The following is a 26,730-nucleotide window of genomic DNA, read 5'->3' on the forward strand; positions in this document are numbered from 1 at the left end:
AAAAGCTTTGACTTTGGAATAAGAGTCAAAGATACATTATGTTTGGGAAAAAATATGCTTTTGTTTCCACAGGGGTAGGGATGGGGGGACATGGATTTTGGTCATTTGCATTTGGATTCAATGGGTTACAAATACTTGTCATCACTTAAGAAAATTGATTACAAATTACTATTGATTAAAAATTTAAAAAACTGCTGCTAATATCAAATGTTTCACATTGATACAGGTTTTTATATATTAATACAAATATAAATGTTTTATTATAATATGTCCATATATATTTCTATTTTTATTTGAAATATTGTTCTAAACTGCTGGGAAGAAACAACATAAAAGGACTTAGATGGAAATTTGCATGTTGTCTGAAAAGCAAGAGAAGGAAAAAAACTAGAATAATGAAAGGAAAGAAAAAAAACTTTTGTTGATGTCTGGCTGTACCAGAATAGGGGAAGGCCTGACCTAAAGGTACATGAAAAATTACAAAAGACTAGATGGAATATAAACTATACTGAATATGAAGGAAAACTGTAAAATTTATTGGGGATTTAACCATATTGGGTTAATTCTGGTTGGTTTTCTTCATTCAAAAAACTGATGATTCTTCACTGCAGTTTAACTGCTCATACAATGTATATATACTTATAAGAGAATAAGTATTCTATTATAATATACTTATAAGAGAAAAAACAAACCTGAGAGGTCCATTTGACTACTATAGCTACAGGATAACAAATTGGCTTGGTTATTGTTACCAAACTTAGAGATGTTTTCAAGATTAGGCCTAGATTTGTTTGGCTCAGATATATTTAATAGATAATGGTCCTCAAACTCATCAAAGATCTGATGAATATGGCATTTAAATTACTTAATAAAAAGCTTATTATAGGGCTAGAGAGGTGGCTCAGTGGTTAGGAGCATCTGGCTGCTCTTCCAGAGGTCCTGAGTTCAATTCCCAGCAACTACATGGTGGCTCACAACCATCTGTAATGAGATCTGGTGCCCTCTTCTGGCCTGCAGGCATACATGCAGGCAGAACATGTATACACAATAAATAAATTAAATCTTTAAAAAAAAAAAAAAAAAAAAGCTCCTAGCAATGACTCGCAAGGTCTTCAAAGCAGATATGGAACAATGACAAGAAGATGTCACCTGAATTGGTGACAACACCGACCACTGGGCAAGATGCCCCAGCTCAACACCTGCTTCCAGGGATCCGGCCCAGACTGGACAAATGAGACACTGACAAAATAAGATCAGTCTTCTGCAAGTTCCTCCTCTACAGAGAGAAATTTCATGTTATGGACCTGGCAGACAAGGATTGATGCTGTCTTGACTCCTGTCCTGCCAATGCTATGAAGACTATAGGGGCCTGGGATGATGGCAGTCTGGGTAATGGATAGTCTGTCTTTTATTAAAATAAATTTGGAAGCTGCTTGGTCTGCACTCAGAATTGATCCTTCTCAGATCTCTGATGGCACTGACAACTAGGCTAGCTATAGCTTTATCAGCTTAGTAACGTCAGAATATCAGAATTAAGTTAATTAAAGCTACTAGGTCTCTTTAAAACAAAAAGAAGACAGTTTGCCTTACTTACAAGCTTCATATTAAGAGATAAACAGGTTTCAAAGCCTCAAACCATCCCCCAAACCTACCTGTCCTCCAGACCACAGCTTCTCCCTGAGATATAGACTCAGCCAGCTCCAATTGGACCAAGAGCTCTGATTGGACCAAGAATGGTTCCCTGAGACACAGACACCATTTGCACCAATTGGAGGATGAGATGGGTAGACACCAGTGCAAGAATACATTCAGCAACATAAAGAGCAATATAGCACCACCAGAACCTAGCAGTTCTACATCAACAAGACCTGAACATCCCAATGTAGAAGAAACAGAAGAAAACAACCTTAAAACTGACTTAAAAAAATGATAAAGACCTTTAAAGAGGAAATGAAAAATTCTCTTGAAGAAATCAAGGAAAAGACAAACAAAAACTGGAAGAAATCAATAAATCCCTTAAAGAAGACCAAGAAAAGCAATTAAACAGATGAAAGAAACAGTTCAAGATCTGAAAACTAAAATAGAGGCAATAAAGAAGACACAAACTGTAGATGTAATTCTAAACAGTCTTATTAAATCAGAAACACAGAGCCAAATAAAGAGTTAAAAGCCCAGAAATCGATCGAGCAGTAGCCAAGAGCTAAGACCACCTTATCTTACCACTCACTGCCAGTCCTTCCCCTGAAAGAGACCTTTTTCCTGTGTCCTGTCTTTTTATTGCCTTTCTGTTCTGCCTTCTCATTGGTTCTAAACCCAACCACATGACTTCCTTGTCACTGCCTGTCTATACAGACCTCCAGGTCTCTATGGTTGGTACTGGGATTAAAGTCGTGAGTCACCATGCTGGCTGTGTCCTTGAACACAAAGAAATTCTGCCTGACATGTGATCGGATTAAGGGCATGTGCTACCACTACCAGAATTCTGCTTAATGGCTTGCTCTTAGCTCTGATCCCCAGGCAACTTTATTAACATACAAATAAAATCACATTTCAGCACAAATAAAATATCACCATAACAAACAGAGAGAATGTTGGAAATGGAAAATCTGAGTAAACGAACAGGAACTACAGATGCAAGCATAACCAACAGAATGCAAGAGATAGAAGAGAGGATCTCTGGTGTTGAAGATACAATAGAGGAAATAGACTCATCAGTCAAAGAAAACATTAAAGCCAACAAAGTCATAACACAAAATGTCCAGGAAATCTGGAAAACCATGAAAAGGCCAAACCTAAGAACAATAGGGATAGAAGGAGAAGAATATCAGCTCAAAGGCACAGAGAATATTTTCAACAAAATCATAGAAGAAAACTTTCCCAACCTAAAGAAAGAAATGCCTATGAAGATATAAGGAACTTCCAGAACACTAAATATGATGGACCCGCCAAAAAAGTCCCCTTACCACATAATAATCAAACCATTAAACATACAGAATAAAGAAAAAATATTAAGAGCTGCAAAAGAAAAAGGTCAAGTAACATATAAAGGCAGACTCATCAGAATAACATCTGATTTCTCAATGGAGATATGAAAGCCAGAAGGTCCTGGATAGATGTTATGTAGACACTAAAAAACTATGGATGCCAGTCCAGACTATTATACCCAGCAAAAGTCTCAATTGACATAGACAGAGTAAACAAAATATTCCATGATAAAAACCAGATTTAAACTTCAACTCCCCACTCTCACCAATGGACAGGTCTGCCAGACAGAAACTTAACAAAGAAATAAGGGAACTAACAGATATTATTGTTGCTAGAGTTTTCCTGCTTTGCCCACAGTCAGGACAAATCTTTGTCACCCGCCAGTCCCACAGCCGCTCAGACCCAACCAAGGAAACACAGAGACTTATATTGCTTACAAACTGTATGGCCGTGGCAGGCTTCTTGCTAACTGTTCTTTTGTCTTAAATTAATCCATTTCCATAAATCTATACCTTGCCACGTGGCTGGTGGCTTACTGGCGTCTTCACATGCTACTGGTCATGGCGGCGGCTGCAGTGTCTCCCCGCCTCAGCCTTCCGCTTCCCAGAATTCTCCTCTCTCCTTGTCCCACCTACTTCCTGCCTGGCCACTGGCCAACCAGTGTTTTATTTATTGACCAATCAGAGCAATTTGACATACAGACCGTCCCACAGCACTTCCCCTTTCTTTTTTTTAAAAGGAAGGTTTTAACTTTTACACATCTCCAAAGTCAGCTTGGTATATTTGGGAATTTGGGCGTAGCTTTTCTTACTACTTCCTGCTGGAGGGGGGCGCTGTATCTTATGGGGACACAAAGAAAATTTTAGGATCATGGAGTAGTCCGTGAGACCGTATTGTCTGAGCCAGTTGCCTTGAAACGATTCTGGATGTTGGATCATCTGGGCCATGGTGTCATCAGAGACCTTTCAGGTGGTCTTGGCTGGTCAAACCTGATATATCTTAATCTGGAACAAATCCATAGCCTCTGGCTTTCTGTAGAAACAAAAACAGAGCCTCCTTTCCAAAGCAACATATCCTTACATCCAAATTTTGAAGTTAAGGTACCTTTAAAACACACATTTTGGCATAACTCAACAGCTTTTGCAATCAAATGTTTCTCTTCAGTTACGAATATCAAAGAGAACATAATCCAGATTCTCTGTGTGGTAGCCATCTTTATGTGGCTTATGTTTTATATTTCCTTGAGCCTATTGCTTTAAACTGCAGCCTTTTAAGCCTGAAACGGCGCTGTGGCTGCTGGCTCCGCCCACTTCAGTGTCCCAACATGGCGGTGGTACGTTTTCCGCCAGCTCTGGGAGCCATCGTGGGTCTATGCTTTTATCCAAGCAGCATGTAGCCCAGAAACCTCTTTTTTTGTACTAGCAAAGGCTAAATCCACCATGCAGCTTAATGTGCCACTTGCAGAGGACTCATTCCCGCCATACTGCAGGTCGAGTGCACACGCCAGGAACCCACCAGAAACTCAAACCAGCAACTGCTGCTCATTTGAGAGAGACAATTAGGAAGCTGTTTTTAGCTCCGTTTTAGAATCTTTTTTTCTCAGGTTTTAGGTGGAAACTCTTGCCAACACGTTGGGTGCCATTTGTTGCTAGAGTTTTCCTGCTTTGCCCACAGTCAGGACAAATCTTTGTCACCCGCCAGTCCCACAGCCGCTCAGACCCAACCAAGGAAACACAGAGACTTATATTGCTTACAAACTGTTTGGCCGTGGCAGGCTTCTTGCTAACTGTTCTTTTGTCTTAAATTAATCCATTTCTATAAATCTATACCTTGCCACGTGGCTGGTGGCTTACTGGCGTCTTCACATGCTGCTGGTCATGGCGGCGGCTGCAGTGTCTCCCCGCCTCAGCCTTCCGCTTCCCAGAATTCTCCTCTCTCCTTGTCCCACCTACTTCCTGCCTGGCCACTGGCCAACCAGTGTTTTATTTATTGACCAATCAGAGCAATTTGACATACAGACCATCCCACAGCATATTATGATTCAAATGGACTTAATAGACATCTACAGAACATTCCATCCAAACACAAGTGAATATACCTTCTTCTCTGCACCCCATGGATCCTTCTCTAAAATTGACCACATACTTGATCACAAAGCAAATCTCAACAGATACAAAAAAATTGGAATAACCTCCTGTATTTTATCAGACCACCAAGCCTTAAAGTTAGAATTCAACAACAACACAAGTTACAGAAATCCTACAAACTCATGAAAACTGAACAATGCTCAAGTGAATCACTACTGGGTCAAGAAAGAAAGAAAGAAATTAAAGGCTTCCAAGAATTCAATGAAAATGAATGTACAACACACCCAAACTTATGGGATACTATGAAAGGAGTACTAAGAGGAAAGTTCATAGTGCTAAATGCCTACATAAAGAAGTTGGAGAAATCTCACACTAGCAACTTAACAGCACACCTGAAAGCTCTAGAAGAAAAAGAAGCAAACTCACCCAGGAGGAGTAGATGCCACAAAATAATAATAAAAAAAAAAACTGAGGGCTAAAATCAATAAAATACAAAGAGAACAGTACAAAGAATCAATGGAACAAAGAGTTGGTTCTTCGAGAAAATCAACAAGATAGATAAACCCTTATCCAAAGTAACAAAAGGCAGAGAGAGAATATCCAACAAAACCAGAAACAAAAAGGGAGACATAACAACTAACGAGGAAATACAGAGAATCATCAGGTCATACTTCAAAAATCTGCACCCCACAAAAAATGGGAAATCTAAAATAAATGGACAATTGTCTGGATAGGTAGCATATACCCAAAATAAATCAAGACCAGATAGATAATTTAAATAGACCTATAACTCCTATGGAAATAGCAGTCATTAAAAGCCTCCCCCCCCCAAAAAAAGGGCCCAGGGCCAGATGGTTTCAGGGCAGAATTCTACCAGAATTTCAAAGAAGAGCTCATACCAATACTCCTCAAAATTTTCCACACAATAGAAACAGAAGAATCATTGTCAAACCCTTTCTATGAGGCTATAGTTATCCTAATACCCAAACCACACAAAGATGCAACAAAGAAAGGGAATTACAGACCAATCTCCCTCATGAACATTGGTGCAAAAATACTCAATAAAATACTGGCAAACCAAATTCAGGAACACATCAAAAAAATCATCCTCCATGATCAAGTAGGCTCCATCCCAGAGATGGAGGGATGTTCAACAATGTAATCCATCATATAAACTGAAAGGGAAAAAAAACACATGATCATCTCATTAGATGCTAAAAAAAGCCTTTTACAAAATCCAATATCCCTTCATTATAAAAATCCTGGAAAGATCAGGAATATAAAGAACATACCTAAACATAAAAAAGGCAATTTACAGCAAGCTGACAACCAACATCAAACTAAATGGAGAGAAACTGAAAGCGATTCCACTAAAATGTGGTACAAGACAATGCTGTCCACTCTCCTCATATCTATTCAATATAGTACTCAAAGTTCTAGCTACAGCAATAAAACAATGAAAAGAGATCAATGGAATACAAATTGGAAAGGAAGAAGTCAAACTTTCACTATTTGCAGATGATATATAATAGTCTACATAAGTGACCCCAAAAATTCTACCAGGGAACTCCTACAACTGATAAATACCTTCACTAATGTGACAGGATACAAGATTAACTAAAAACAAAAAACAAAACAGTAGCCCTCTTATACACAAATGAAAAATGGGCCGAGAAAGAAATCAGAGAACATCACACTTTACAATAGTCACAAATAATATAAAATACCTTGGGGTAACTCTAACCAAAAGTGAAAAACCTGTATGACAAGAGCTTTAAGTCCTTGAAGAAAGAAATTGAAGAAAATATCAGAAAATGGAAAGATCTCTCATGCTCATGGATAGGTAGAATCAACATAATAAAAATGGCAATCTTACCAAAAGCAATCTACAGATTCAATGCAATCCCATCAAAATCCCAACACAATTCTTCACAGACCTCAAAAGAACAATACTCAACTTCATATGGAAAAACAAAAAACCCAGGATAGCCAAAACAATCCTTTAAAATAAAGCAACTTCTGGAGGCATTACCATCCCAGACTTCAAGCTCTACTATAGAATTATAGTAATAAAAACAGCTTGGTATTGACATAAAAACTGACATGTGGACCAATGGAATCAAATTGAGGATCCTGACATTAATCCACACACCTATGAACACCTGATTTTTGATAAAGAAGCCAAAATTGTACAATGGAAAAAAGAAAGCATCTTCAACAAATGGTGCTAGCATAACTGGACGTCAACATGTAGAAGATTGCAAATAGATCCATACTTGTCACCGTGCACAAAACTTAAGTCCAAGTGGATCAAGGACCTCAACATAAATCCAGCTACACTGAATCTAATAGAGGAGAAAGTAGGAAATAGCCTAGAATGCATTGGCATAGAAGACCACTTCATAAATATAATACCAGTAGCACAGACACTAAGAGCAACTATTAATAAATGGGACCTCCTGAAACTGAGAAGCTTCTGTAAGGCAACGGACACAGTAAATAAGACAAAGGACAGCCTACAAAATGGGAAAAGATTTCACCAACCCCACATCTGACAGAGGGCTAATCTCCAAAATATATAAAGAATTCAAGAAACTAGACAGCAAAATAACAAATAATCCAATTTAAAAATGGGATACAAATCTAAACAGATTCTCAACAGAAGAATTCCAAATGACCGAAAGACATAAAAGGAAATGCTCAACATCCTTAGTCATCAGGGAAATGCAAATCAAAATGACTCTGAGATATCATCTTAAACCTGTCAGAATGGCTAAGATCAAAAACACTGATGATAGCTTCTGTTGGAGAGGGTGGGGAACAAGAGGAACACTCCTCCACTGTTGGGAATGTAAACTTGTACAGCCACTCTGGAAATCAGTATGGCAATTTCTCAGAAAATTGGGAATCAATTTACCTCAAGACCCAATGATACCACTCTTGGGTATATACCCAAGGGTTGCTAAATCATACCACAAGGACACTTGCTCAACTACGTTAATAACAGCATCATTTGTAATAGCCAGAACCTGGAAGCAACCTAGATGCCCCTTAGTTTGCTCGCCCCACCTATACGTCCTGCCTGGCTACTGGCTAATCAGCGTTTTATTAAACCAATCTGGGTGACAAATCTCTACAAGAGGATTATTCCACAGCATCTACCATTTAAAAAGTAAAGAACTGTCTCTACAAGCAATGCTTGGGACACTACTCACATGTGTGCAAAATGATGGAACTACTTGCCTAATGCGAAACAGAAAAGCAACTCATACTGGATCAAAGACAGAAATCCCTAAAAGCAAACCTAGGGCAAATCATTCATGACATTAGCTTTGGGTATCAAAGGCCCAGGTAACAACAAAGAACCAAAAAGCCAGAGAATTGAACTTTATAAAATTTTTAGAATGCTCTGCCTCAAAACACACTACCAGCCAAGTTAAATGGCATCATAGAGATGGAGAAATAATAGAAAATCATGTAACTGACAAGGGATTGATACCCAGAAAACATAGCGAACTCCTGAATCTTAACAACAAATAAAAATTACAACCCAAAAAATGGGTGAAAGACTTGAATTTCTCTAAAAAGGTACGTACATGTTTATCAAGCACACACACAAAAAAATCACTCCATATTACTGATCAGGAGAAACTCAATTCAAAAGTATAATGAGTTACCACCTCATACTTGTTAGCATGACTACTATTAAATAAGAAACAGAAAATACCAAATGTGTGCAAGGATGTGGATCAAAGCCCTCATCTACCAACTAACAGGAATGTAAAGTAGTTCAGCAACTATATTGGTTGCCTTTCCTTTGTTGTAGCAAAATGACTGACAGAATTAACTCACATTAGAAAAGAAAACCTGTTTTGTTCACAGTCTTAGAGCTCACAATCCATGATTGTCTGGTTCCACTGTTTCTGGATATGTGGCGAAGCGGAACTTTAGGGTAGGGAACACAGAGTCTTACAGCAGAGATGAGTGATGGCCAAGAAGCAGAGAGAGAAAAGGAGGAACCGGAGACAAGGACCTGCTCTGCATAACTGTGATTCAGCTAAGTCTCCATCACCTCCCAACAGTCCACCACTCCACGACCCAGCACTGATTAATCCACTGAGCTTTCATGATCCAGACCCAACCTTCAACACACAAGCGCACGCGCGCACACACACACACACACACACACACACACAAAACCATGAGCTTCTGAGAGGCAGTTCAGAGTCAAACCATTACAGCAACTAAAAATATCACAGGATATGTGGATTTCATTTCTGCCTACACAGCCAAGAGAACTGAAATCCAAGTGTCAGACTAGTTTATGTGCATCCCACGCCCACAAAAACGACATTCACTATAGCTACATCACAGAAGCAACCCATGAGCAAATGCAAAGATAAGCAAAATATAATACATTCATATAATGGACCTCTGGCTAAAAGGGGGGAGGGGAGCTTAGGGAGGCCCAGCCAAAGACATGCCGTGATAAACGAAATGGAGAGTCGGTAAGAAAATTTCATTTGAAAAGACCAGTTACTTAAGCTACCTTAGTTTTCTAGTTTCCGCTGAGATTACACATGGCTTATATTTTCTCACAACCTAGAGCCTTCATGCAGAAGATACCTCCTTGTCACTTTCATTCTGGTCAAGAGCATTGCCATTCTTAGGCCAACGAACCACATGCTCAGGGCAATGCAGATATAGTTCTTTTAATTAGAAAAGTAGTAACTCAGGCTACAACAGAGGAGAGAGAAAACAGTGAACACACACAGCAGTAGTGTTCTTCAGTGAACAAATTCATGTAGCCTCAAGAAGACAACCAAGAAAGGAGATGGAAAATTAACTTTCCATATAATTTTTGATCTACTTATGGACCTAAGTTCTAAGTCAGAAGGAAGATTTCTCTGCAGGCCATGAAGATCAGTCTCCTGGCTTCTTGATATCAAGAACAGGGTAGCAAAAAAATGCAGAGACGTGAGACGTGGAGAGAAAACAAAACAAAACAAAAATGTACTGAGAATACCCTCATCTGAAAAACAGCGCTACTTTCACAGTGTGGACGGAAAAACCTATATAAAGCGAAGTTAGGGCGATATGTTTCAGCCGGAAACTCATTTCATGGCCGGGCATTAGTCTTCCAAATCGGAAGCCCAGGGCGGAGGGCACAGCAAGCACCGCCCCGTCAGACCTTTCAGTCAACCCTTTGCTTGGCCCCTTTCGCAACAGCTTGCGCGACAGTTCCCGACGCGCTTTACGGCGCTCCTGCCGTGTTGCGCGGCGCTGCTGGACCTGGCGGCGGCGTTGGCTGTAGCGCAGCGGTCTGCACGGACGTTCTGTGGCGGGGGCTCGCGCTGGGATGACCGCGCGGTGCCCGGCCGCGGAGCGGAGTCATGGTGAGTGGCCGGCGCTGACGGGCTCCAACATGGCGCTGGCCGGCCCGGGCGGACGCGCAGACAGACTTTGCCCGGCCTCCCGCTGGCTCCAGCCCCCATCTCTGCTGCAGGAAAACGTTGGCGCCTCCTGCGAGCTCGGCCTGTTAAGGGCCCCCAACAAATCCTTTACAGTGGAAAAGCCTTGTGAGAATCTTGCAGGGAGCCTTTGCAAGCACTGTTTCCTAACCCAGCAGAAATCGTATTTCCACCGGTCTTGTTTAAACTTTAATGAGGTTCAAGGGCCTGTGGGTTAAAGTTCTCTTGGACGTCTGAAAAAAATTACCCTTACTGTGGATAAGCAGGTTGACTTAACCTTTTCTTCTTAGTGAAAACCCCACACCCGACAGTAAATTGTGTATGAAAATTGTAGTGGTTTTTAATTTTTTGAGACAGGGTCTGTGTAACCCTGGCTGTCCCAGAACTCAGAGATCCACCTGCCAGTGCCTCCCAAGGGCTGGGATTAAATGATATTAAAAGGCCACCATCGTGCACAGCGTCAAATTGCAGTGTTTTAAAGATTTTTCTTTCTTTCTTTTTCTTTTCTTTTTTTTTTTTTTTTTTGCCAACAACAGCAACAAAATGTTTCTTCCAGCAGGCTTGGTGCTACACTCTATACACTTCCAGATACTTAGGAAACTGAGGCTGAAGGATCGTAAATTCATGGCTAGCCTGGACAATTTAGCAAGACTCCACCTCAGAATAAAAATGGAACTTTCACAAAGGCTGGAGATGTAGTCCCACCAGTATAGCGCCTTGCATGTGTGACACCCTAGGTCCCATCCCTGGCAAAAAAAAAAGGGGGGGGAGAACCCACCTTTCACTGAAATGAAGGTTGTAACGAGCTTGAATGCAGAATAGGTGGCCATTAGCTAAGTAAACATTTCCTCTTTTCCTCCCTTACCAGGCCAGTACAGTGGTAGCAGTTGGACTGACCATTGCTGCTGCAGGATTTGCAGGTTTGTCTATGGTTTGGGGGTGGAAGAGTAGACTGGTTATGGATTCATTTGCTTATTCTATTGATTTTGGTTTTAGGCCGTTATGTTTTACAAGCCATGAAGCATGTGGAGCCTCAAGTAAAACAAGTTTTTCAAAGCCTACCAAAATCTGTAAGACCTAATTTTTTTTGCTAAATGTATTGCCTGTATTTGAAGCCTGGAGCTGCCTGGTAGCCTGAATCCCACAGGAATTTCAGTGAGGAGCTGCAAACCTTGCAGAGGTGCCACACTAGGAATCAGTTGTCACATGGGACAACTGAGGGTGGGTGACCTTCACAGGTCTTCCCTACTCACATACCTGCTCTGTCAGACGAGACACAGGTAGCATTGCAGTGCTGTTAGAACTACATTCAAGCATCACACCCTGTGTGATGAAGAACGAATCTGAACCGGATACAGCGTACACAGCTGCTGCTCTTCTGGACTTTTCAAAGTCCGAGTCATGGACAGCTTGGTGTGCATGATCTCTGCTAAGGTTAAGGTCCTGATGGCCTAATTCCCCTACACTATCATCAAGTCTTGTTTTAGTGGTTGCCTTGAACCAGGTATGCAACTGTTTTATGAGAATCAAGTTTTTATGAGGAATATGGGTGACAATGATCTGCATTCACTCCTGGTTTTGTTCTTGTCTTAAATCAACCGTTTGTTCCAGTTTGACTAGAAGAAATGGATGCGTAATACTTGTTACAATAGTTACTACTTAATCAAGCTAAAATACCTCGGGAAATACACTTGTAGTTCTCTGAAATGTACTGTTTTTCTTTATTGTCTTTATTGATTTAACCAACATTCCATTTACTTCATTAATCTTCCCTTCCAATTCAATATCCCTTTCAGGCCTTCAGTGGTGGGTACTATAGAGGTGGGTTTGAACCCAAAATGACAAAACGGGAGGCAGCATTAATACTAGGTGTAAGGTAAGCTTCTATTCACTCTTAATATATAAGGTAATTCCTAGTAGTATTTTCCTGCAATTGAGAATAAGGTAGTTCCTGGGAATTTTGTCCCAAGAAGACATTGATTTTATGTTGGTTAACTCCTTCCATGAGAATCTTTAAGCCTAACATTCCTATAGAAGTATAGGGCTTTCACTGAAAGATACAACAGATTATGACAGTGCTCACTGCTGCCTGGAGTGATCTGTAGTGAAATTCTGCCCCCATTTGCAAATGAAGTGTTGAATAAGAATTGTCTGGTCAACTACACTTAGTTTTGTTTTTAAGCACTATAATTTGGTTCTGACTTAGAAAATGCATTATTACATCTGTGTGAGGCTTACAGTGTTAAATTTGGCCCTTCTGTATAGTTCCTGTGAGTATGATTTTAAGCAAACTGAAGCAATAAATTACGTTTCCCTTTTCAAACTAGCCCTACTGCCAATAAAGGAAAGATCAGGGATGCTCATCGACGGATTATGCTCTTAAACCACCCAGACAAGGGTAAGTAACTATTCAGTTTTTATGAAACATGTTGGACTGCTATTAATGGGATAACTGATTCTTGGTAGTTATGTCTAAATGTGCGTATGAGCAGTTTCCCAGGCATGGATCACATTGTAGTGTCTTAAATATTGAAATCCACTAGATACAGTGACATACTCCTGTAGTCCCAGCACTCAGAGAGGGGGGCTGAGGCAAGAGGATCAAGAGCCAACCTGGTTTGCAAGGGATACCTTCTCTCACCAAAACAAAGGTATAATCAACAATATAAGAGTCATTGTGATTTGGCAGTAATAATAAACATTAATACTGCTTTTAGGTTCTGTGTTTGATAAAATATCTCCCAATAATGGACATCACAAATTCTAAATACTTTGGCTTGTTTTTAAGACATCTTGCTATGTAAACTTTATGACCATTCTGCCTCAGCCCCAAATGCTGGGACTAAAAGCGTACACCCTAACTCTTGGCTCTGAGTTTAATTTACTTTTGCTATATTTTTGCTTAGATTCATAAATATTCATAAATAACCAAGTGCTAAGTTTTAATTAAGGAAAACTTTTTAAGGGACTTCCATTTATAGTGGACACTTAGAACAGGAAATTACCTATTTGGAAACCTATGAGCTGAGCTGTTTGCTTTTGATGAACTTCTAAGTAGCCTTAACTGATAAAAGCAAGGGATTTCTTTGACTAACAGACCACACAAAAATCTATTGTCATGCACAAATCTTTTTGCTTATAGGAAAAGGGGTATTGATAAGTTTAAACAGGACAACTGTTTAGTATTTGACTTCACAGTGTAAGGAATTTAACATCTTGGTAAAGAGTCCATACATATCTATTCTACCAGCATTCTCTTGATGCTCTTTGATGGACTGATTAGCTGCTCCATCAGGTTAGTAAAACAGCAAATCTAGATAACAGAAAGGGTCAGCTAATATCAAGAGAGGAAAATTGAAGCGGGAAAGGATGTAAAACAAGTAGGTCTTTCCAACATAAGCTCAGAAGCCCCTGAGAACAGGTAACACAGTGGATTATGTTCACAAGTGCTTAGTTTCTGGCACTTATGTGGGAAGGGCTAAATTTTATTTCAGTCAGATTTTAAGGTTTTTAAAGGTAAAATTGTGTGAAAACACCTCATTTCCCATTGGTCAGATATTTTACCCTGTAATTTGGTGACCTATTTATAGTTATCATAGTTGCTTTTTAGAGAATGAAGATAGTATTTCTGTTAAGGTCCAGGATCCTCGAAATGCAAGTAGCTTTTGACAGATTTAGAATCTGTGCTCTAAACTATGTCTCCCCCTCCCCTTTCTTCTATAGGAGGATCTCCTTATATAGCAGCCAAAATCAATGAAGCTAAAGACTTACTAGAAGGTCAAGCTAAGAAATAAATGTGATGAATTTTAAGTCCATTAGTCTATGTATGAGTATGTTTTTGTAATAAAATACCTCAGAGCTATAATTTGTGTAAATGGCTTGGCATAAGCTAAATCAATGTCTTGGTATATTTTGTTCAAATCTGAGGATTTCAAAATTAAGACCATAGTATTAGCAATTATGAGTACAGAGTCACACCATTTGAATATAAACACTGTTCATTACTTAGAGAAATTTTGGTACTTGTGTTACTCTTCAAGGCTAAGGCTTTGCTCTGAGAATGCCCCTGCCCCACTGCAGTCTACTCAGACAGACAACCTAACTATTGAAGCAGGGATTCTTTGGGAGGCAAAACTCAAGGTACAACTGGCCTAGGTAATTGAACACTGTAATTCAAAATTACTAATTTAGTTAGAACTTTAATCTAAGACATTTCTTAGGTAGTTCACTGGCAGTTAAATTTCAGTACATTAAAACTTTCTTTAAAAATAAGACCGAGTCTCTATTAAATTATGTAGCTCTGGCTTGTCGTGGAACTATGTAGACCAGGCTGGCCTTGAACTCAAGAGATCCACTGTCTCTGCCTCCCAGGTGCAGTGATGAATGCTGTATGTCACTACACCCAGCTACATTAAAACTATAATTTCAGTGTATGGGCCCTGTTAATTTTAAAATTCTTAGCTAGTCCAAGTTGTACGTGCTTTGCTTTTTACATAATTCATTTAAAATGGTTATGACCAAGCTTATCTGAATATAAAATCCTCTCAATATTAAAATATTGATAGCCAGTTGTAGAGCATGCTTTTAACCCCAGCATGTGAAAAGCAAGTGCTTTTGATTTTCAGCCACAACATTTTACATACTGTAAATCCAAGGGACATTTGAAGGCAGGTAACTTTGAGTCCAACATTCAAATATGTAAGGACTTAGGTCAGGAGGTACAATCCCTAGCTGGTGGTCCCTGTAGCATTTAATCCTGTCAGCACTTCACTGCCTCAACTTTCAGTTAATCAGAGCATGCAGAGGTTAACAAGGTGCTGTTTGAATGTGGTCAAGGGCACTAAGGGGATTAACAGTAGACGATAACAGTAATTACTAGCAAATAGCTCTGGATTATTTTTGTACCCTTGCTCAAAGTCCTTATAAGTAAGCACTAAAAGTTTGAGTGTGACATGGTTAAGTCTCCCAAACCTGGTCACAATAGGGAAGAGGCCAGGTCCTGATGAGGTACTTTGGGGGGGGGGGGCAGGGAGGGGGCCCCCGAGGCGGCTTTGAATCTGGGTTTCTGTGTGTAGCTTTAGCACCTTTGTTAGAACTCACTCTGTAGCCCAGGCTGGCCTCAAACTCACAGAGATCCACCTGCCTCTGACTCCTGAGTGCTGGGATTAAAGTAAAGGTGTGTGCCACCACCGCCCAGCTTCAATTCACTTTTTAAAAATATTTTTCTTTGATTTGCATTGGTGTTTTGCCTGCACATGTCTGTATGAGGGCATCGGCTCTCCTAGAACTGGAGTTACAGTTGTGAGCTACCATGTGGGTGCTGGGAATTGAACCTGGGTACTTTGGAAGAGCACCCAGTGCTCTTAAACCACTGAGCCATTTCTCCAGCCCACTACAGTTCATTCTTCACAGCAGTTATGTTTTGTGAAGTCACCATGACACTAAACTGGCAAATGCAGATTGTGTTCCTAGTGGAACAGGTTCTTGTGAGCTTCTAGGCACATGCCTCTCTTTGAACATGACTTGTTCAATATATTTCTTGCTTCATTAATGTTAAAGTCAGAAGCACTACAGCTTAACTTTGGCATATACAGCCTTTTCTTGTTTTGAAGGACACAGCACTACACCACTACAGTTAAGAGGATTAGAGAAACCACCAATACAAAGCACTCATACCTGAAGGCATGGTATTAGAAATGATCAGCAATGCATGTTAATTAAGTGTTGATGTGGGTTTTATGTTAGCAAGCAATGCACTTAAAGAATCCACAGATGAGGATATTATTATTGTTTATAATCCAAAGTATTAACCTTTTATCTGGCCATTTTAACTAATAATAAAAAAAAATGTTTCAGAGCTATAAAGATGGCTCATTCACTAAGCCCTGTCTGCTCTTCTAGAGGACCCAGTTTGATTCCTAGAAGCCACATAGCAGTTCACAACCTCCTATAACTCCAGTTCCAGGGGATCTGATAACATCTTCTGGCCTCCCTGGGCACAGCCTGCACACATGGTGCACAGACATACATGCAGGCAAGACACCCATATATACAAAATAAAAATGATAAATGTTTCTATGGACAATAATAAAGCAGAGTTTTGTTAGATTTAAAAGCAGATTTTGAAAAACAAGTAGTATTACAACATGCCCCCGAGCAGTCGCCCATTAACTGCAAAGGACAGACCACTGTAGGCACAAGTACCTTTGAGTGTCAAATGCTATGCATGCCTGTTAAAGACAGGCGCCAAAGCATTGAAAGCCTTTCATATACTAAGGATCACAACCATTCACTGATAGTAACGTTTATTTTCTCTAGGCTTACCTTTTTCAAGCTGAAGAATCTGTATTTCATTGAAAGCTCTAGGTGTAACGTTTAAATGTCATACATGTAAGGGCTCTTAGGTATAGGATCTGTAAAAGTGCCTTCTCCATGCTATTTTTCTAAGTGCTTAAAGCCTCCTGTGTTGTGTTAAGCATTCTTAGTATATCTCAACTACTATGTGTTTAACACAAGGAAACCAAGGTTTAGTGAAGTAACATGTCCAAGGAGACAAGGCTGAGTGGGAAAACCTGTTTCTTTTCATATTCACACTTCCATGCCCCTAACTTCTGTAGTTAACCTTTCACAGTTCTAATCCAATCATCTAAGCATGTTTCTTGGTGATACTTGCTAAGCATCCAATTGTTTATACACACATATAAGGCGTCGAGGTTTGGACTTTTGCCATAAGCTAGGCAAGCACTTGCCAACATTCATTTATCAGGTACTATAAAGGGAGACAAAGGGTCAGGAGCAGATCAGTGGCAAAGCAATAGCCTAAACTTGGGGCCACAGGAATCAGACAGGCTAAGGTATCACCAGATATCACCCCTGAATGTTTTTGCTCAGGAGCCATCCAGCTTTGTTTTTGAGAGGGTTTCATTGGGACGACACCCCTGAACCCCAACAATCTGTCTCCACGTTCCCAGTGCTGGGATTATAAGCCTGTACTCCAACATCTGATTTTAATGTGGGGATCACACTTACATGAAAGCACTTTACTGACAGCTGTGTCCCCAGACCCTAGGTAGCTTTGAGCAAGTCTCTAGACAGGAGGATAAATGGAATAAAATTTTAAGGACTATGAAGAGCAAAGCGATTCGCTAATGAAATGACTGAACCCTGGACCTGTCTTTCCCAGTTTATCATGTTCATTTATACTTTGATTTTCTGTCCACAGCTTGCCTTTGGTGTTGATATTGCTAGGACAGAAGCCCTAGCTCACTGTCTTTAGAAATTGTACTTTTTTGATAATGCCAAGTAGACCAAGTAGTCCTCAATCATCTTTGGCAACCGTGGATTTTTAGCAAATCCTCTTGCCTTCGAGCAGTCTCCAAATGACAAGAGTACTTAAGGAAGCATTGATACAAAAATGATACCGTCAAATTTTGTAAACCACTATTCCAGAAGTTAGTTATCTAAGACCCTTCACACCTGTATATTCTGAACCACTGAGAAGTACTAGGGGAAATTACAAGGTAAAAATTAGAGTCAGTAAATAGCTCAGTGGGTTAAGGACACTTGCTGCAAGCCTGGCAAGCTCAGTTACTTCAGAGTTGATGGAATGAACATCCCCCGAGATATCCTGACCTCCAAGTGTCCCATGGCACAAGCATCCCACTTACAAAAATGTATTGGGGGAAAAAAAAATCCAGGCAAAACCCTAAACCTGTTACTGCAATCCTGTCAACCTTTGAATATGTCCTACCTTAAACCTTACACACAAACTATTAAAATAAACAAGGCAATGTTTCACCTCAAATAAGTGTTAGCAAAAATTACTATCTAGACCACAGTACTCTCCGATATGTGAATTCATAACATCTTTTTCTGGTAATGACCTATAAAGGTGAGTTTTCAATTCAGAAACCTGAAATTAAATGCCGTCACCCTTGTAAGTTATGAGAAATTTACATAACTCAAGTTCAAAGAACAGCACATAAATCACACGCTATGTTAAAATATATTTAATATACTCATTGGCTAAGAACACTAGAGCAAGTAACCCTGAGTACAGGAAACATCAATGCCCACAGTTCTACTGTGTTGAGGCAGAAATGGGATGTTGGTGCTTCTCCCAATCCCTGTGACCCAATGACAGGGCGAGTCCTGTTATGGTATAATCTGGAACCTGTTAACACATGCTACCATAATAGTAGTCCTTGGTAGTGGGATTAAAAATAACTTTGCTTAAAAGCAACAAATCTAGGCAAGATGGCTCACTGGTTGAAGGTACTTGGGGCCAGCCTGGCAACCTGAATTTACTCCAGAACCCACATAGACAACCAAATTAATATAAGGTTCAGGCAATAAATATGAACTAGTTTATGCCTAGTAGAAAGCTTTTGTTTGCTAAAAATGGTTTCAAACTGCAAGATTAGTAAACAGAGTAATTTTAGAATTCATTAAGATACAACTACCAAAATACAGAGAAAGTTAAGAATCTACTAAGTGTAGCAGTGGAGTAAATGATATACATGCTACTTAGGGCTGCCAGGCTGTGTCAGAAGGAATTCTTTTTGAGTTGAGCCTAACTGGAATGTAAGGAATGGACATACCCAACACACACCACTGTAAGTATTTTCATACTCTCAAGGTTATGGGACATACGGTTAAAATGTTACTCCTAACTCCTTACATACAGAACAGACACAATGGCTCCTAATGATATGCTTTTTATCTATACCATCTCAAATATTAGAAGAATAAGACAGTGGTTTGTGGGAAATCACGGTCAGGTCTGCCTGTACTCTCAAGTACTCAGAAGGGTAGAACCGAAATGAAGGCCAAACCTGGTCATCGTTTAAATAAATCTGTACAGCCAGGTAGAAATGCTGGCTCATGCCTGTAATCCCAGCACTAAAGACCTAAGGCAGGAAGAAAAGCTAAGGATACAACTGTTTCAAAGTAGTACTTCTATAGGCTCCTGGGTTCAATTCCCAGTATCATCAAAAGTGGAATTTTTTAAAAAGGTATTACTTTATTACAGATTACATGTGCCTCTATCATCCAGCTTTAATGGACACCAACCCCTTACTAAATTTCTAGTGCTTTTACTTAAAACATATAATTAGGTTAACAAAAAACTGTCAGTAGTTGGTCATTTTTGACCCCCTAAGAGTAATAATTTACAATGAAATAACAACAACCCTAATCTACAGGTGTGTTTCAACCAATAGTACATACTTTCAAGTTAATACCACTTGTTCAAAGATTAGGTGTATCCAACTGGAATTAATTCCAACACATTAAACCCAAACTCTTACCATATTAAAAAGGTTAGGAGCAATTGTAACACCCCAATTAAAAATGTTAGGAGGTAATGAGTTGATATGGGAGAATCCAAGCCATAAAAAAGCAAATTAAGACTGAATAAGATTTTAAAAACATACCATCCTTTTCAAACTCTACAAAATTCTAGGTACAAATGTGATGTTCCTTTACTGACAAGACCCATGTCTTCACACATTATGGTCAGTTTCCCATTTGCTTTCCCTTAGCATACATATACCACAGACTTAGTCTTTAAGAATCCTAATTATTTGAGCCACAAGAAAACTGGAATGTCTGCAGAGGACAGACATATCAACTTCTCCAGAGTTTCCTTGGGTTACAATGCCCAAGTCAAATCATAGTCAGCTACAGCAATCACTCTGGATTAACGGTGCTAGGACTCAAGAGTAACCATTTACGGTTTCTCACTTCAGACTCAGTGCCTCATTATTGATTTCTTCAGCTTACCAAGTATTATCATCTGTACTTTAAAAAAAAAAAAAAAAAAAAACTAATTTCACCAAAATCCCCTGCCTTTGAGCAGCACCTCGGGTAATTTCCCAAGAACTCATTGGACTGACATGCTGCTCAGTTCCACATGAAAACTTTAGAACTAAGAATTTTTTTTCTTTTTTTTTGCATCCTTCCTTCCACTTCTGGTGGGTAGTAGGGTGCACAAGAATCCCAGAATCCTTACTTTATCCCCCACCCCAATGAATCAGGAAACCAGATCATTTTTGCCCCTCCCTCATATAATCTGAACTCCTGCTTCACATTCAGTTCAAAATTACGTGTAACCTCATGGGTCTCCATACTTCAGTGCTTTGAGCTGCCAAAACCTTTCAGAATATACTTTCTGAGTTCACGTTTTGTAGTATGTGCTAGAGCACGGACTCCCGCTCATAATCTAACCAAGGTAGCAGTCAAAGTACCAAAAGCAACCTGAATCAACCTGTTACCTCTGGGGAGGTGGATTTTCACTGACACTATATAAAACTCTGACCAAGCGATCTGCAATTTAAAAAAAAAAAAAAAAAAAAATCTGACAGTTCTTTAGTGCCGAGTCTTAAAGGGCAAGTCACTGGGTGGTTATTTTCAGGTAATGAAATCTCAGCTCTTATCCTAAAGAACTAATTATTAAATCCTGCTCCTCCCATGTTTCATCAATACTTGATTTTTAACAGCTTGGGAATTAAAATTCTTTGTGGGCTAGGGATGTAGCATAGTGGTAAAACACCAATTCCCATCAGACACAAAATTCTTTGTCCAATACTTCAGAGTTAAATCTGTGACCCACGTACACAGAACTAAGTAATTAAGAAGCCAATTATTTAACTTGTTTTCAAAACTTTTCAAAATGAGGTTATGGTATTTCATCTGGTATACAAAGTGCAAGAATTTCACTCAAAAGTTCTATTATCAGAACTATTAAAGAGTTCAAAAAAAAAAATCTACCATCAGTGAATGTTAAGCTCAATTAGAATATATGTGATAGGCTACGGCTACACATACTGAAGAGCAAACTGTCCATTTGTAACTAGATGTGAATTATCCCTCAGTTCATTTATAAAACAAGCTCAAGATTTTTATGAACATAATTAACAAATTATGCACATAAAAAACTTCCAATGACAAAATTAAAGCACTTCCAGCAGTCTATGTAACACATGGAGCAAAATCCTAAGTCCACAAATATTTCATTTGATCAACAACCACAGAAATATACATTTATCGTTAAACTTCCATCTGAAAAAAATCTCTTCATAAAATTAAGTCTTCTGAATATTTTTAAACTTTTAATTACTGATTTTCAGTCACTGGTATGAGAACCTTCAAAATCATTTCCTTGTCAATCAAAAAGCACATTATTGGCCTATTACTTAAAAACTGCTTACCATATGTTAAAAAGTTTTTTAATAAAGAACTAAAGGCAAAAGTAAAATGCTATCTTCTGCCTCCCATATCTTCCACAACTTGCTTTTGATTAGAATTTAATATGAAGAGGTTTCTCCAACAGCAAAGACATATATTTTCTAAACCATTTAACAGCCAAATTTTTAAGTGTTAAGACTTTAGAGGGTTCATGACAAAATGATTAAGCAATTAGCATTTTAATACTAGATCTGAGGCAGAATAAATGCTTTTGAAAAGCAATCCAAGAACGCTCTCTATTCTAGGCCTGTGAAGTAGTCCTACTGCTTTAAAACAATTGGCATAAAAAGTAGAAAGTTAAAATCAGCAAATGGAAGATCCAAGTTTATTTACTACCTGCATACAAAAACATATTGCACATCAAACAACCAAAATCAAAAAAGAGGGGAAAAAAGGGGAAAAAAGGAGGTGGGAAGAAAATGTGAAAGATACTCTACTGAAGACTAAACATGTAGTTTATACAGAATAAACCCTCTGGAAATTGATCTTTTCAGTAGTTCAGGCTATGTCTGAATGGACATGACTAATCAGCTTAGTGTTTCAACTAAAGCTATGTTTGATTTCTTTAAATACTGTACACTTTAATAAATAAACCAAACAAAGCCTCAATGTAGAACAGTCACTGCCAATATCACCCAGTGTCCCTGCAGATGAGTTAACATATGTATTCCAGTGGTCTGCAGACTTGCCTCTACAAACAGCATTTAAAAAACACGTAACAGACCAGTTTCCAGACTAAACTAATGAAGAAAATTACAATTCAGTGCAAAATATTTTTAAACTGCTTCATTCTAGTTTTCCTCAGGTGAAGAAGTGGTTGCATATTATTAAAAATGTAACAAAAGCAGCTAATGCTTTCATAAAGAATATTACGTTTGGGACCCCACCCCACCCACCTCCCCCCATCTCTGCCATATTTTGAAAACAAAATAACATTTCCTATAGCCAGCAACTTTTTTTAATGTTACATATACTATTCTCAAGGCACATCTGATGATATATTTTTAACACAGTAGGTGTCAAAGTATGTTTAACATATGATTTCTTCAGGATCCCTCCCCTTTCTGAATTCCAAATGGAGGAACTGAAAGTGCGATGTAAGACTGGCGATCCATATTCTATCTTTGGCAAGCTTGTACAAGCACTATTGTAACTGTAATGTAAAAGAACTGTAAACTAGGAACTTCCTTCAGTTATGAAACACCATTCAGGACTGCTGCTTCTTGAGTGCTTTCTTCTTTTAAGTTCTTAGTCTTTTCTTCTCCTGGAGTACGCGGTAGTTTAGGAATTTCATCGCCAGAAGCGCTAGTTGGACCATTTATTGCCTTTTCTGAAGGACCATGCTCTTCAATCACATCTTTTGCCTGTCAAAGGGAGACAACTTTTTCAACATCTTTATAAAGAAATCTGTAACTGAGGAAGAAAATAACTACATAAACATTACTTTAAAAAAAAAAGATAACTTTCATATGCCATACAGAAAGCATTTTAAATTTAAAACAAATACCAATGCATTCCAGTTTTGGGGTTTTTAAACTACAACATCTCTAGTACCTATGAGTGCCCATATCACAAAAAGCACCTGCACTATTGAATGAAACCTGTACTAGTATTATTTTAAACCAGTGGAGAGTTCACCATATAAATGGTGTAAGCAGTCAATACAATAGGGTAAAACAATAATCACCCATTTTACTCACCTTTCTGAAACTCCCATTTATGTATTAATCACTGAAAACATTTAAAAGAATTGTAACTTAAAGGGTCTATTCCCACTACTGACAAGAGGTATATAGCAAATCAAGTAAATGCTGACGTGCTATCTGGCAAGTGTCTCACGCTCAAGCATGCATATATATTTATCTTCATTCATCAGGGGCCTGGGATAGAACCAAAGATCTTCTTTAAATATTATCTTTTAGGGGAAACAAGTGACCATACAGTAATAAATAAAAAATAAATAAATCTAAACAATACGGAAATAATAATTTAAAAAAAACCCTACAGGTTAAATTCTCCTTACCATTTCTTTCTTGTTTTTAGCCAAAGTTTCCCTTGGGAGGTTTCTTTGTCTGCTCTGAGACTCAGCTCTAGAAATATAATCTGCAACTGTGACTGTTAAAGATGAGAAAAAAATTACAGGTGTTGAAAAATATTTCTAAATTTTATTATGGATAAAGAGTAATTTCACTATTAAAGTAAACTAATGGTGGGTCACCCAATTTCAAAAATTTACGCTGGGTACCCACCTCTGAACAAAAACATAGCTTGGAAAAATGTGCCTATGATTTTAAAATTTAGCTGGAACTTGAGGAAATCTAGATTGAAGTCCTTTTTCCCAAGAATCCAGCTATCTCTTGGTTGAGTCTAAGACTGGGACGAATTTGGTGTAGCAACCCACCACAAGTACTGCAGGGCAGTGTTCTAAGTACAGGGTGGTGTCTGCAATCATTAATGTATGTGTTGGGGGGGGCAATGTTGGCACTAATCATGACGGGATGGTTAAAAGATTTTATGTTTTATGTTTTTTGGTTGTTCTTCCGGCCCAAGAAAAACAGCACAATTAAGATGTTGAAGTGTGGTGTTTTGGGGTTCCTTCCTACCATTTCATGCTAGACAGCATTTAATCTATCTGATGTTCAGATTTTAAGAAGTATAGGCAGACTAAGACAATAAATCACAATCCTAATGTGGTTAGACACTTGTCAAGGGTGGGAAAAGAACAGAGTAAATAAATACAGAGATGCTGTCTCATCAACGTTGTTCTCTTGCTAGGTCTTAAACATAAGATAATCACATTAAGTAACGAATTAGGAAACAGAGTAAACTATCATGCTAATAAATGACCTTTGTTTATTAGTATCATGCACTGGCCTCAGGACTTGAAATTCAAAATACTTAATTTTACATAATTATTTTCTATCACAGACTAGTTTTAAGAAAAACCCCAATTTGTAAAAATTAAAAACAAGTCAATTTTACATTATTTAAAGCCACCATGTCTGGGGAGAAGGCCATTATAAATCTAATTAGTCCATTAAATTAATCACTTACTAAAAGGCTGAACTGTATTTTACAATTCATTCATCTTAATAATGCATGTGCTAACATTAAGACTGAAGAACTCTCTAATAATTCATTACCTTATAAGCATCTTGAATCAAGATTTATTAGAAAACTACAGACATTTCAAATCTAAAACTGCTTTCCTTCCAAATTATAAGGAAGTCAGTATGCTCATTCTGAAGCCTTTAAATGGCTCCTCGTTTTAAAATCACTTTTAAGAAATTTATAAACATGTTTAGCAATACTCTGGGAGAGGAGTATAATCTATTCATTTTGTGTACTCTACAGGGCAACAGAACTGTCATGAGAATGACTGTAACCATGGGTAGGGGACACGCCAATGAGTATTTTGTTTTCATAGTGCAGACCTCAGTGACCTGGAGGAATGCATCTACTTCAAGAGGTTGCTGCAGACATTGCTCCATGGAAATGTGTGCAAACAGTTCTTAGAGCCTTTCACCTACTCCTACATAAAATGAAAACTTTGATGTAGCTGAGATTCCAAAGCTAAGCAGCACTTAGTTCTGTTCCTTGCCCACAAACAAAAGGAGCCAGTTAAGTAACTTGTTTTATAGTTCTTATGGAATACAGCCCCTTAAATTTCAATAAAATTGAAATTTCAAGGAAAAACTATAGACAATTTTGTGGCATAATCAGCACCCTGAAATTCAATTGACACCACTATAGTGTTTAAGCACAGGAAAGACCACTCAACGGATAATTTATATACAACTAAGAGCAGCTAGAAATTCTATGAAAAGGAAAAACACCTATCAACTTTGTGTTGGGGCTGTCTCCCTTGCTGGGGCACGAAGAAACTGTGAAATCAATTGGAAATAAAGGAATTTGGTAAGAGGAAACACAGTGGTTCCAAAGAAGAGTGAAAACAGTATCAGATATAGTATGCAACAGCACATTACTGTCAAATGATCAAAACTCCAAATTAGTCATTTCAGTGAATTCTGTTCAAAATCATCTAACTTAGAAGAAATCCTGTTCTGATATTTTTATGTCTGTACACTTAATCATGATCACTGGGGGTTAAATTATGTTGAAATGTAGTCCAGGTTAATAAGCCCATATTGATAGCCTGGATTTTCTTATTTACAAAGTAGGGCTAGAAAATATTCACTGCTGTGCCACCTTCAAAACTGAAATTCATGACCTCTTCAACTTAAAACACAGTTCTAACATTAAGAAGGGGAAGAAGAAATATAAAAGGAAAACAAATTCTTCAATAGTATTTGATTATTATTTATATGTTCATCTATCTTTAAAACATGAACTCTTCAGAATGGGAATTAATGCCCTTACCTAGACTTCCGTACTGTCTCTGTAACCTCTATACTCAAAAGATTTACAATTTACATTATTTGGGGGGAAACACATGAAAATACATGTTTTGGAAAGAATGCAAAAATTGATTGGTTTGAAAGGGGTTTATTTCTACTGCACACAATTTCTTCATGGTGAATATACAGTGATTCTCTGTACAATAAGAAATGAATGTGTTCAAAATATAGACATAGCAAACATGATTCTTTCCAGTTACCAAAACTTGTGACAACATAAAATATTGAATGAAACTAAGTAAATACTATTTGAATGATTAGTATGTGTAAAGGAAAACACATCACACTACGATAACACAAAAACATTAACATGCATCCTCTTTTAAGAAAAGACACTTCTACATTCTTTGTTTTTAAATTTTGAGTATTGTAATTCCCACCACAATGAGGCGCCCAATCTAGATATAGTAAAAGCAGGCACCATGCAAAAACTTCCTAGTTTTGCCAATCAACTTCAAACACAATTCACACAACAGCCCCTGCAATGGCAGTCCCACCTTAAGTTTGAGGAATACTGCCAAA

The 26,730-nt window shown here is 38.4% G+C and overlaps 2 protein-coding genes across 14 annotated transcripts in view; one reads left to right on the forward strand and one right to left on the reverse strand.

The window, feature by feature from the left end:
- Nucleotides 1-10,330: 10,330 nt before the first annotated feature.
- Nucleotides 10,331-26,539, forward strand: Dnajc19 (DnaJ heat shock protein family (Hsp40) member C19). Of its 2 annotated transcripts, none has more exons than XM_016000279.3 (6): nt 10,331-10,468; nt 11,412-11,463; nt 11,540-11,613; nt 12,340-12,419; nt 12,871-12,941; nt 25,145-26,539. In XM_016000279.3, exons 1-6 carry the CDS (start codon nt 10,466-10,468, stop codon nt 25,183-25,185), a joined length of 321 nt encoding a protein of 106 aa, XP_015855765.1. In that variant the 5' UTR covers nt 10,331-10,465; the 3' UTR covers nt 25,186-26,539. The 2 variants fall into 2 exon arrangements, with proteins under 2 accessions (XP_015855765.1, XP_006971168.1); XM_006971106.4 differs by lacking the exon at nt 25,145-26,539 and adding an exon at nt 14,267-14,358.
- Fxr1 (FMR1 autosomal homolog 1) overlaps nt 22,726-26,730 on the reverse strand; it is a 53,755-nt gene continuing 49,750 nt past the window's right edge. For 8 of the 12 annotated variants that reach the window (XM_076573872.1, XM_076573874.1, XM_076573877.1 and 5 more), the window contains 2 exons: nt 23,814-23,905; nt 22,726-23,154 (listed from right to left, as the gene is read on the reverse strand). In XM_076573872.1, the coding sequence (XP_076429987.1) occupies nt 22,984-23,154; nt 23,814-23,905 (263 nt within the window). In that variant the 3' untranslated portion in view covers nt 22,726-22,983. The remainder of the gene's footprint in view (nt 23,155-23,813; nt 23,906-26,730) is intronic. The other 4 variants (XM_076573878.1, XM_076573881.1, XM_076573879.1 and 1 more) reach the window with 2 other exon arrangements.

Source organism: Peromyscus maniculatus, chromosome 6 (genome assembly GCF_049852395.1).
Source record: "Peromyscus maniculatus bairdii isolate BWxNUB_F1_BW_parent chromosome 6, HU_Pman_BW_mat_3.1, whole genome shotgun sequence".
Taxonomy (NCBI): domain Eukaryota; kingdom Metazoa; phylum Chordata; class Mammalia; order Rodentia; family Cricetidae; genus Peromyscus; species Peromyscus maniculatus.